Raw genomic sequence first — 12,522 nt, 5'->3', positions numbered from 1 at the left:
ATTTCATAGAATTTCAGAGGTCTTCATGATGGAAAATGCTATCCACATCCAGGGAAGGAACTATGGAGTTTGAATGCAGATCGAAGCATACTATTTGCTATTTTTTTTCTTCTGCTGAGTTTTGTTTCTTCTTTCAGGTGGTTCCTCCTATTGGTTCTAATTCTTACTTACAACATCACTGATGTGAAAATATGTTTAAAAGGAATATATATGTATAGCCTATATCAGATTGTGTGCCATCTTGGGGAGGGTGATAGGGAGGGAGGGGGAGAAAAATTTTCAACTCAAAAGCATATGGAAGGGATTGTTGATAAATCAAAATAAATTAAAAAAAAAAAGAACTTCAGAGGCCTTCTAGGCCAACTTGTACCTCAATGAGAATGTTCCAACAAGGTTACCCAGGTTTGGCTTTAGACCTCTAATGATAAGGAATTCTCTACCTCCCAAGACAGCCTGTTGCCCTTTCTTTTTCTTTTTTGAGCCAATCAGGGTTAAGTGACTTGCCTAGGGTCACACAGCTAGTAAGTGTCTGAATCCAGATTTGAACTCGGATCCACCTGACTCCAGGGCCGGTGCTCTAACCAGTGCACTATCCAGTTGCCCCCTGCACTTTCACACAATGGGTACGAAGTTTTCCCTTATTTCGAGCCTTCTTATAGTTCTGCAGAATGAGTAAGGAGCGTGCAGAACCGAGACCAGTGAAATGCTAACACACTGTGACCTGCAGGGCAAACTGCTTCCAAGCCTTCCTCTTTCCTTTCCTTCCTCCCAGCTTGACTTCAGCAAACTGGGTGAACTGACCTTCCCTTCCTACTTGGGTGACAGATCGAAAGTAAGTTTTTATAACAACAGCTCTATGATGCTTTAAGATTTGTAAAATATTTTACAAATATCTAATTTGGGTTTCCCCACAACTCTGGGAGGTAGGTACTACTATTATCTCCATTTTACAGATGTGGAAACTGAGGCAGACAGAGGTTAAGTGCCATACCCAGGGTCACACAGCCAGGAAGTATCTGAGACCTAATCTGAACTTGAGGCTTCCTGACTCCAGACATAGTGCTCTGTTCACTGTGCCACCTAGCTGGCCTCTATTGGAGACATGACCAGACTTACCTGGACAGAGGCATCTCAAAAAGAGAGACTGTAACAGGCATCTTCTTGTCCGTAACTCTGAGAATTCACGTTTTTAAAATTCAGTGTTTCAGGTAGCACATCTGATTTATTTCTGAGGCCTTACATGTAAGTGCTTAATAAATGTCACTTGAGTCACAGCTATCTGTTTTATGTGGGTTTAAAAAAGGGCCCCATTATTAGGTTTTTACCCTAATAGCAGCAGCCTCCTCCTCCAGCTTTCCTTTCCACAAAGAACAGAACCGCCCTGCTGTATTAAAATAGACACCAGCTGTTAGAAACCGTTTTAGAAAATGAACATGCTATTTTCCTAGTAAATTACCAGTGTAGCATTTCTCTGTTCGCCAAGGGTCTCAGTAGGAATTTGTTTCTTTATATTAAAAATAGGAATGGGGTGGCCAAAGTCCCATTTCTCTACCTCTGAAATCACCTTGTGTAACAGTAGACCACAGTTTTAGAGCTGGAAGGGGCCAGGGAAGTCATCCTGTCCATGCCCCCCCCCATCCTTTCCCAGATGAGGAAAGTAAGGGAACTCCTAAGGTCATGCAGCCCATTAGGGGTAGGGGCAGAACAGGCCTAGATCTCTGATCTCCCTGTTGGGTGTTTTCCTACACCAGCATGCTGCTTTCATGGTGCTGATGTCAGCAGTGATTTTTTTTTATCATTAATTTTAACTGGTACTAAAATATATAGTTTATGAGCCTTGGGAGGAAAAAAAGGGAGTGGATGAATATCACGGTATGCTTTTCATCTAGCTTCCAGAGAAGCAAGGCAACCCCCTGGGTCTGGCAGCCACACAGTGCCACGGGACATCTTTGCTTCCCCACAGCTCAAAGCTCCCAGAGAAGGGAGGAGGAGCCTGGGCAATCTTCTGTCAAGTTTACCCTTTCCCTACAAGGTTCCCACTGCCCTGTACGCCTTCAACTCAGGCTCAGCAGGATAAGGAGTGACTTTTATCTCCCGTACGTGAAGAAAAAGATGACAAGAAAAAATGCCCAAACCACGTGTTAAAATTGATCATTTTTAGCAATTCTTTTGTTTGGTTAATACTGTATATAACTCAGCAAAACCCAAGGCACACTCACCTTGTACACCAGTATCTACATGCTTTAGGCACTATAAATCCCAGGGTACGACGCCCACCCCCTGGCTTCTTGCACGGTTGCCTCCAGTTGTGAGGTTGTGAAGGGTCCTGTTGTCCACTGGTGAATGCTGCCCTGAGACAGAGCTCCCAGAGCTTGTGCTAAAAGGTGCCCCAGGGGGAACTGATCAAATGTTAGAGTTCTGCCTGGGCCACTTTGAAAATGGCATCAACAGAACTAACGATGAGCCACCATCACCTCCCATTTCCCACCCCACCCCTCTGTATTACAGAAACACGACGGGTCAGAGAGTACCCACAGACCAAGCTTCGCACAGTGCCAGTGGGTGCTGGCCACTGTCAGGGTGCCACACGCTGTGTTTTTGGTTTAGAAAAGCCTGTGTTACCGGAGGGAGCGTAAAAGCCAGACCAGAGACTAGCAGGGCATTCATCTGTGACCTACAGAGGTATACATGAGGGTCACACAGTCACCCCATGTAAACCACGATTCCCACCCCCAAGTACAAATGATGATTACTGTGGAATCTGGAGTCTGTTTTTAGAGGTCTGCTGTCCCAGGCACACAGCATGTGTCTCAGTGTCCCTGGGTGGAAAGTACATCTGAAAAAATACACGACCACGAGGTGCAGAGGGCTGAGCTGCCAGGGGTCGTGAAGTCTGGTTTCTGGGCATAGGCTGGTCCCTGGCCGTCTGGGTCAGACATGGCCGAGCCGGTCACGAGCCCAAAAGAGTGAAGGTCACAGGTGCTGTAACGCTTCTTGCCCCTGTTCGGTGTAGCCGTCATCTCTGTGGGAGTCCGCCCACTGGCCAAACGATTCCTGGAAGTGGACGTTTCTCTGCGTGTTGGCCAGGCGTTTTTTGTCTCGAGAGAAGAAACTAAACCTTTTTGGGAAAGAAGAAAGGGGGTGGGGAGCGAGGGAGGAAAAGAAAAATCAGTACCTACCAATGTGTCATTCGGATGCTGTGCAGAGGCGGGCACGATGCCAACCAAGCCAAAGCAACCACGTCAGTTCCATTCAGTGAAGGAAAGACTTGGGGCTTGGGAGGTGCATCTCAAAGCCAGGGGAGGGTGAGTGATGACAGGATTAAGATGCCCAGTGGTGCCCCAACACGGCATGAATCTTCAGCACCTAGCTGGAGATGATCACCCTTTCCCATTCACAGCATTCTTTTAGGTAAATGAGCCTTCCACCGTGACAAGGTAAGAAAGGGCACAAGATGCACCACTGGGCAGCCAGGGCTGGGGTGACCTTATTTTTTTTTTAAAGGCTGAAGAATTCATGGTTGTTAACAAGCCATCTAACAGGAGCTCACGGGCAAGGGCGTAGGCGGCCACACAGAAGGGAGTGGGGCCTCCAGCTGGCAGTGCCCGTTTAGAGGGGGGCGGTGGGAAGAGCTGTTAGGAAGAAGCATTGGGGTGAGTCATTCACGCTGCACTGGAGGAAGGGGACCTTTTTACTGTGATGGAGCCTGGAAGAGCTTGCTCACAAAATGGCAAAACGTGACCTCATTAAAATAATCAATTTTATAAGATCACAGATCCAGAGCTGGAAGGCCCTTGGAAGGCACTTAGTCCAACACCCTTATTTTAGACACGAGGAAACTGAGGTGGTGGTAAGTTAGGTGACCTGTGCAAGGCCTCACAGGGAGTTAGAACCAGAGGTGGGAATTTACCCTAGGTTGCTTTCACCATTTGCCTTTATCTCCAGGAGCTGGAATCTCCACCCAGCCATGCATAGGCTGAAGCCCTGTCGCATGAGGCTGGCTTTGTAGTCAGGAAGCCCTGGGGTTGAAGTCCACTATGGTCTTAGTGGCCCAGGCCACTCTCTGAGGCCATCCATTATAGGGGACCTGACCAGCTGCATCCGTTCAATAGTGGGGGTGTCCCATGCCAATAAAATCCCACCTTGGGAACCGCCTCCCCCCAGTTAGCAGGACACAGCTTTAGGGACCCAAGGGTTATCTATTCCAACTTCTCTCCTTTTACAGACAAAGACCCAGAAGCCCAGAAAGGTTAAGGGACTTTTCCATTGCCACCTGGGGATGATGTCATAGATATTCACTGAATATTATGGTCTGAAAGGATCTTGGGAATCCCAAGCCCATAGACTGAGAGCTAGTCTACAGATAAGAAAACTGAGTCCCACAGAAGGGGCCTGCCCAAGGTCACGCAGGTACCAAACATCTGGAATTGAAACCCAGTTCCTCTGACTTCAGAACCAGCACTCTTGCCACTGCTCATTCCACACTGCCTCAGAAAGTCCAAATCTCCTCTGCCCGTTTTGCAGATAAGAAAACCGAGGCCTGAAGAGTCGAAATGACTTGATCCCAAGTCACAGTTTTGCAGATAAACCTGAAACAACCTGTATTACTGTTGTCCAAGCTGACCCCTGGAGTGAGGATTGGGTCTAAAATTCTGACTTCTTTCCGTTGTCAGGGCTTTTTCTCCCTCCCTGTCTCTCTTCCCCACCCCCAACCTTGCTATTCTCTGAAGTCTCTAGATATTAGGGCAGATTCTGCTCAGACCTGGAAAGTCTCATTAAAAGACCTAAGGCAACATTTCCCACCCTGTGGTGAGATGTCAGTACATCACAGATGGATTTCAAAAACACTTGAAATTTTGAAAACTGCCTTGAAAAAAAACAACAAACCAGTGCCTCCATGCTGCCAGGTACCCAATTACTAAAGTGAAAACCAACTGCCATTGTTTACAGAAATTTATGACCACTGTGAAGCACCAATATTAGGCCAGCCCAGCCCAAGACAGTCAGTGTAGACCCATGTGGAAAACCGGTCCCTGGAGGCCAAAAACAGGGAGCTGACTCGGGGTTTTACCACTCACAGGAAACCAGAAATACATTTTGGACCCAAGTTAAAACACCAACTTTAAAAGTGACTCAGATTGGGTTTGGGCTTTGGTTCTGTCGACAAGAGAATGAGATGAATATGCTTTGGCCCCTGGACCTCACAGTGACTTTCTTCTAGTGACAATTTCCTTTGAACTTAAAACCAGAGCTCTTTAAGTTGGTCTACTAACATCTGGTTTCTTAAGGGCAGTCCCGTGCCTGCTAGCTCAGAAAGGAGCTATTTGGACGATGCTTCGGTCAAGCAAGCCACTTTATCGACAGCACCTTTTCCCATACCAATATAGGAGCATCACCACCTACAGCTGGAGAGGCCGAAGAGGGCATCTAGCCCTTCAGCATCTTCATTTTACAGATAAGAAAACGGAGGCCCAGAGGTCACAACTCAAGATCAGAACAGGCACTAACTCAGGCAGGGCTGGTGAGATCTGAACCCAGGCCCTCTGACTCCAAATCCAGCACACTTAGGGGTATAACTGTCCAAACACACCCACGTTTCATTGTCACCCCTAAGCAGTGCCAGTAAGCATGAGGGGCACTTCATGCCCAAATGGACATAGGAGAGACACTGCCCACCCCTGTGGCGCTTTCCTGTTTTTTTTTTTTTTTAAAAGGACTAAGCAGTTTCAGTGGCAGAAAACAAAAGCATTTTAAGGGAGCTGCCCTGGCTGAGTGCTTGGACGTGCAGTGTTAGTGACACTCGGTGAACCGTGGCGGGCGTTGGTGGTTACTGACCCGTGGCTTAAACGCCCTTCTTGACTGGAACATGGATAAGGTGGTTTAAAATGGAAACAGAAGAGACAAAGAGAATTATTTGTGACGCAGCAGAGGATTTTCTGAGGAATCGTGCTGACTGCGCACCGTGACGGGCACACGGGAGATCACATCACAGCCGCCAGGATGCAGGGGCAGCCCAAGCCAAAGAAAACAGCAGAGTGCAACCCCTCAGCCCCAACAGGCATTCCCAAGACAAAACCAAGAAACGAGATGTGCCTACAGGGGAAACAAGTCTTCGGAGAGGCTGCAGGGTGGGGTCATCTAGGATTAGTCCAGCTGCTACCATGGGCATTACGGCTGTAAAGATCCTGGTCAGAGAGGCACAGATAGACACAGAGAAGGTAAAAAGGTGGGCAGGAGAAGGCAACTCCGTGCTCCACGCAGACAGACGAGGGTCAGCCCACAGGGCTGGTCTGGGTGTCCTCAGTGACGGTTCTAGAGAGAAGACGGGGGGTGATTGATTCCCACAGGGCAGAGAGGGAGGAGAGCTGGGAGGTGGGGAAGAGGAGGGAAGAGGAAGGAGGCCAAGGCTCTCCCTTTGTGAGCTGGCCCCGACTTCAGGGCCAGGCAGGTGTCTGTCCCAGGTGGGCTGCTCCAAGCCTGGGATTTCTGTATCAGTGCCTTGGGCTCCAAAGGCAGTCTGGCGACATCACAGTCACAGGCCTAGAACTGGAAGGGGCCTCCAGGGCTGCCCTGTCTAACATACTTATTCCACAGGTGAGGAATCTAAGGCTCATTTGAAGTCCCACAGGCAGTAAATGGCAGACGCAGGATTTGAACGCAGCCTCTCTGCTCCAGAGCCAGGGCTCTTTCAGTCTGTACCCTCTGCAAACCTGCTCTATAAAAACCCAGACTTTCAAAAATAGTGAAAAAAGATTCACCCTCAAATAGCATTTTACATACCCAAATTTAGCTTCCACGAAACTGTCTGAAATCTAGCTGTGGAATGTTAGGGATATCTGTTGAGTTGAACAAAAACCAGGCACATTTGTTTAGAATCTTTGGCTTCTGAGCTGGAAGGGACCTTCCTTAGAGGTCATCTGAGTCTGACCTCATTTTTACAAATGAGACTCACAAAGAGAAAGCAATCTGGCAATCAGTGGCAGAGACCAGATTTGAATTGGAGGCCGCCGGCTCCGAATCTGGCGCTCTGGCGCCTGAGGAGTTCACTTTTCTACTCGGTGCTTCCCCACTCCCAAAGAAGAGGGGGGGTTGGTTTGGTCAAAAGTCTCATGCTCACTATGGATTCTTTCTTTCCTTTTTCATCTTGGAGGCAATCAGAGTTAAATGACTTGCCCAGGGTCAACAACCAGTAAGCATCTGAGGCTAGATTTGAACTCAGGTCCTCCTGACTCCAGAGCCAAGTGCTATCCACTGTTCCACCTACTTGTCCCAGATTCTTTGTTATCCAATTGGTGATTAGCACTATTTTTGGATTATCAGGGCAGGGCCTTTTTCTTCTCCCTCTTTGACCAGCTTCCCAACCTATTTTGACCAAAGGGGAAGTTCAAGGTGAAACTCAAATCTGTTTTGCTTATCAAGAGTGTCTGATTAAAAAAAAAAAATTGGAGCGCCTAGGTGGCACAGTGGATACAGCTCCGGCCTTGGAGTCAGGAGGACCTGAGTTCAAATCCAGCCTCAGACACTTGACACTTACTAGCTGTGTGACCCTGGGCAAGTCATTTAACCCCGATTCCTCACCAAAAAAATAAAATAAAAAAGGGTTAGATAAAATGAGAGTTTTGGATCCTCTCTGGACTTTAGATTATACCCACTATCCTTCTTTTCAGTTAACATGGATAACTGATCTATAAGCTGGGGCTTAAAGGGTTTCTTCTGGTGATGTGGAAAGTCACAGGCCCAGCCTGGAATGCCCAGGGCCACAGGCCCCTCTCGAGGAAAGGGCACAGATTTCCCATGGGGAACCACTCCCCTCATCACCAAAGAGGACGTGGGAGGCACCAGCCTGCAGTAGAAAGATTACTGCTGGGTTCCCAGTGGGAGAACCTGGGTTTGAATCTCAGCTCTGCCATCTACTCGCTGTGTGGCCTTGGGCCCCAGATTCCTCATCTGGTAAGTAATTCTGATGTCTTTTCCATCCCTAAACCTATGATCCTGGGAACCTGATTACTTCCTCCTGACTTCTCCATGACTATTCAGGTATACACAGCCCCGTTATAAGATCTCCAGAGAACATGGGAAGCTGTCTGCACAGTAGAAAACATGAGGCCTTTCAAGGTCCCTCCATGAATCCCTTAGGTACCATGTTGCCCGGGGCAATGGATGAAAGATTTTGGTTCTCACCACTAAAGCCTTGAGTCCTGTCACATGGTCCAACATCAGAAATGGATGTGGTCTCAGTGGAAATTAACATTAAGAAAACTATATGACCACGTGCCTGGCAATGCGCCCTGAGGATGGCAAGGCCTTTCCATCGGCCTTGCCGTTGGGTCCTCCCTCTTGGAATGTGGGCTCCAGAAGACTGGGGCCAGCTCGATTTTCTGTGTGTATTCCCAGGGAATACCACAGTGCTTTTCACATAGTAAACCCTTAACAAAATGTCTTTTCATTCATTCATCTTTGGTTGTATTTGGCAAGTGCACCAGCACAAACCATGAGAGGGAGTTTGGATCCCCCCCTGGCTTTGAGCAGTCCCACCAAGGGAGAGGCTAGAGTCTACCCTTTTGAGTACCGTCTGCTCTCCTTTTCTAGAGGGGTCTATAGCCAGGAGGGGCTGTGCTGTCACCTAAATGATCATTTATTTCCACCTATGCTTTGGTCAACAACTTACATTATTACCAGATCATGAAGACCCAAATAAATGAAGCTCTAATGGTAGGATTTCAGGGATCATGGCAAATAGGGGAGAGGGGAGGGAAGATCATTTTTAGTTGGGGGTGTGGTGTTAGGAGGTTTTCCAAAGGCTGGATCTGCCTGAAAGGCACAAGACTGTTTACCCAGTGTTTTTGAATCATTAGCCTCTCCAGTTTTTCCTACAAACCCTCTCTCACTTGTCCCTTCCTGATCCCTTACTCAGGCAAACACCAGCTGTGTGCAGAAGCAAGAGAAGACGAGGAGAGGGAGCAGGATGTTTGATGTGTACTAAGAATTAAGTTGGGGTCAGCCAGTCTTTTTAGTCTTGACCTTCTCTGGGCAGCCCCAAACTCTCCTCCTGGGAGCTTAGCAGGGCTAAGTTATTCTTAGATTTTTTTCCTCTGGGTTCCATTGTTATGATCTGTAGTCAGCTTTTCTTTTTTCTTTTAAAAATATTTTCCCCCAATTACATGTAAAGACAATTTTTAACATTCTATTTTTTTTAAAAACTGAAACTCAAAATTAAAAACAAAATGGAATGTTAGAAAGTGTCACCAGCTTTTCTAAGAGCAGTTTGGAGTGAGATGTCCCTGACTCTGACTGAGCTGGGTAGATGGGGAGCTAGCTACCACTGAGAGTCAGCAGCTAGAGAGCAAGGGAAGGGGGCGCAGGAAAGGCAGCCAGAGAGGGCAGAAGTGGAGAGCACGGAAGAAGAGGTTGGGGCTGTTTGACTGCAGAGGTGACTAACTGCACAGAGCTGGGATGGGGCCCAGCAGGATCAGTGGACGGGAGGCCTCTCTACTCACGTGTGACTAATGTTCCCCATGAGCTCCTGAGCTTAGCAGGGCCTGGGGAAATCAGACACAAGCAGAGGGAATGGGGCTGAGGCAGCCTGGCTTGTGACTAATCTTAAGTTCTCTCCATTTGCCCTGAAGTTTCCTCCCATGAGACTGCTTTGTCCCCCTCTTCCTGTCCCAGGGATGGGGGTGAGGGGAGGGGCCCCCAACTTGTGTGGTTGCACAAACGCAGCTGTCAGTCAGCAGCAGAGGTGAACACAAAGGCCAGCAGTGTCCTGCCTTGGGCCCCATCAAAAGCCCTTCTGTGGCAGCTCATTCTCACAGTTATCTCATGGAAAACCAGCACTGCTACAAGGACAGTGCCAACCACAGCCCTCTGGGAAATGAGAGTGGGTGCTTTCTGGCCGCTTCCCTCCCTTCTCCCTGGCCTCTTCTCCACCCTGGGGGTTAGGGAAGCTTCCAGGTCACTGTAGGGGCTCGACGCAGAGGGAGCTGGCCAAGGGACAGATGGAACCTGGGGCAGAGAGGAGCGAATGGACCATGGGGTGGACCAGGACCGTGGCATTGCTGGGGAGCCTCAAGCCAGGCAAGATCCCCCAAGAGGAGACAACAGTCACTCACCCCTGAGGCAGGGACTCATACTATCCACTCCACAGGGCTGGCTAAGTCTATATGGAGTGATACTATATGAGTCTGATAGACTGTGAACTCCCTGAGGATAGAGGCAATTCCATTTTTGTCTTTTCATCCAGAGGTGCTTCATAAATGCTTTTTGACTAACAAATGAATGTGCACAGAGGGCCTGCACCCATCCCACAGCTTTCATTTCTGAACAGGGCATTCTTATTTTCAGGATGAATGAAAAAACCCTCCCATTTACTAATGGTGCTTACAGGCCACCACTCTCAAACAAGCCCTCCTCTAACCCAAGCTCAAGCTTCCCCATGCTTGGCCAGCAGGCATCCAGCGCTGCCCATGTAGGTCAGAAGAACATCGGTCTCCAGTCCTCACCTCCCTTCCACCACTCCCATTCACTGACTCTGTAGCCAGGTGCCCAGGCAAGGAGGGAAAGCAGGGACAGATGGACATAAACCACTGGTCAGGGTAGGGCCAGCCGTCTCTCCCCGCCCCCTGCCCAGGTTATGTTTCAGCTCTCTGGGGTTAGTAAAGAGGCTGGATCCCAGCCTCAGAAGGTAGGAGGGCAGAGGCTGATTACTTGTTAGAACCCCAGAGCAACATGCTAAGCCACTGTCTATCAAGTGCTGACTTACAGTCTCTTGATCCCAGACTCGGGCTGGGGGGACGTTTTGGAGTGGATGATGGGGGTGGGATGGGGTGTTCGGCTCTCTTCTTCATCTTCCTCACTGAAAAAAAGCAGACAAACATTTGGTGAATGAGCTAAGCCTGGATCCCTCCAAGGCTGGCCCGGCTCACGGGCCACGCATCTGATGGCAGATGGAGGAGGGGTACTGGGATGGGGGAGACTATCAGGGCACAGCACATCAGTGTCCCAAGCCCCTAGATGTTCTGCCTATTCAGGAGGCTGCCCGAGTTACCCAGGGAGGGTCTGGGCACTGTAAGGAGGGGGAAAGCATACATAAAACCCTTCATTTCAGTCCTTTGCTCAAATGTGAGGAGCCTTTTCAGATCAATATTTCTCTTTTCAATTCAAACTTTAAAAAATGAACCAGGATTTGAATATTCAATGTTATTCTAGGTATTTCCTTCAATTTCACAGACATTTATCAATCATCTATTGGCATTCTGGAAACAAAGGAGATATGATGTGGGTCCTGCTCTCAAGGAGTTTACAATCTAGTGAGAGCTACAGGAAAACAAGTATACGATCAGCAAAGATGAGGGAAAATGAAATGGGTCCCTAGGAGTGGTCCAGGATGAAGCGCTGATGGGAAATCTGAGAAGGGATCATGTTTGTCTGGGCTGGCAGGGCAGAGGGTGGGGCAGGGTCAGGGAAAGACTTCAAGGACGGAACATCTGAGTAGGGCCTTGAAGGAAGGGAAGATCCATTCCAAGCACTGGGGACAGGAAATGGACGAAGACAAGAAGGGACGGAAACAGTTAAGGTCGGCTGCAATGGGAACTAGTGTGACATGATGCTGGCTAGGTGAGTGAGAACCCTTTTGTAAAAGGCCTTGAATGCCGAAGTAAGCAAGGGGAGGAGGGACATGATCCCAGCAGAACTCTTGGGAAGGTTACGTATGGAGTGGTGTGCAGGATAGAGGTGAGGGAAGAAGCTGGAGGCAGAAGGACCAGTTAGGAGACAATAGGAACAGAGGATTTAGACCTAGAAGGATCCTTAGTTTTCGGTAGCCCACCCCCCTCATTTTATGAAGCAAGAAACTATGACCCATGCCAGTGAATTGGTTTGCCCAAGACCAGAGCTGGAATTTGAACCCAGGTCTCCAGACACCAAATTCTGTGTTCTTTACTCTAAATCAGTTTAGGTCAGAAGGGAAAAGGTCTGAACTAATGTGGTGGGAGAGGAGAGAAGGGGTCAAGCATCCACAGGGTACCTTAAGTCCCTTACTATTCAGGACGGGAAACCAGATATACATCAGGAAGCCATCAGAGCACACGTATGCCGTAGAGTCAAGGTCAATGGTATACAACTATTTAGTCCAATAACAGATGAGATGTTGGGAGGAATCAGTCAGGGAAAGCTTGTTTAGAAGTAAGAATGACCCTGTGATAGGGTACTAATCGATGTTAGGAGGATCTGTGTTCAAATCCTGCCTCAGACACTTACTAGTGTGAGCTGGGGCAAAAACTTGTGGGCCTCTAAGGTCCCTTTTAGCTCTGAATCTATCATTTGGGCTGGGCCTTGGAAGATGAGGAATATATACAGGGTCCATATCTTATTTAATATAGCATCTCTGCCTGCACCATACCACAGTGCCCTGCATACAGCAGGTGCTTAATCAATGTTCTCAGCATTGTCAGGGAGCCCTCTCTCTCAGCTGCCTCCCAGGCAAAGAGAAGCTGCCTCAGCACAGTGCCCTGCATACAGCAGGTG

General features: G+C 48.5%; 1 protein-coding gene across 1 annotated transcript in view; it reads right to left on the bottom strand.

The window, feature by feature from the left end:
• Positions 1-2,141: 2,141 nt before the first annotated feature.
• RILPL1 (Rab interacting lysosomal protein like 1) overlaps positions 2,142-12,522 on the bottom strand; it is a 48,038-nt gene continuing 37,657 nt past the window's right edge. Inside the window, exons 6-7 of the mRNA XM_027853500.1 lie at positions 10,760-10,852; positions 2,142-3,118 (exon numbers count right to left, since the gene is read on the bottom strand). Coding sequence (XP_027709301.1) covers positions 2,974-3,118; positions 10,760-10,852 — 238 coding nt within the window. The 3' untranslated portion in view covers positions 2,142-2,973. The remainder of the gene's footprint in view (positions 3,119-10,759; positions 10,853-12,522) is intronic.

This window comes from Vombatus ursinus, unplaced genomic scaffold (genome assembly GCF_900497805.2).
Source record: "Vombatus ursinus unplaced genomic scaffold, bare-nosed wombat genome assembly UNPS02009994.1, whole genome shotgun sequence".
NCBI lineage: Eukaryota > Metazoa > Chordata > Mammalia > Diprotodontia > Vombatidae > Vombatus > Vombatus ursinus.
Note: the sequence above shows the minus strand (reverse complement) of the source record. Positions and strands in the feature narration are given on the sequence as shown.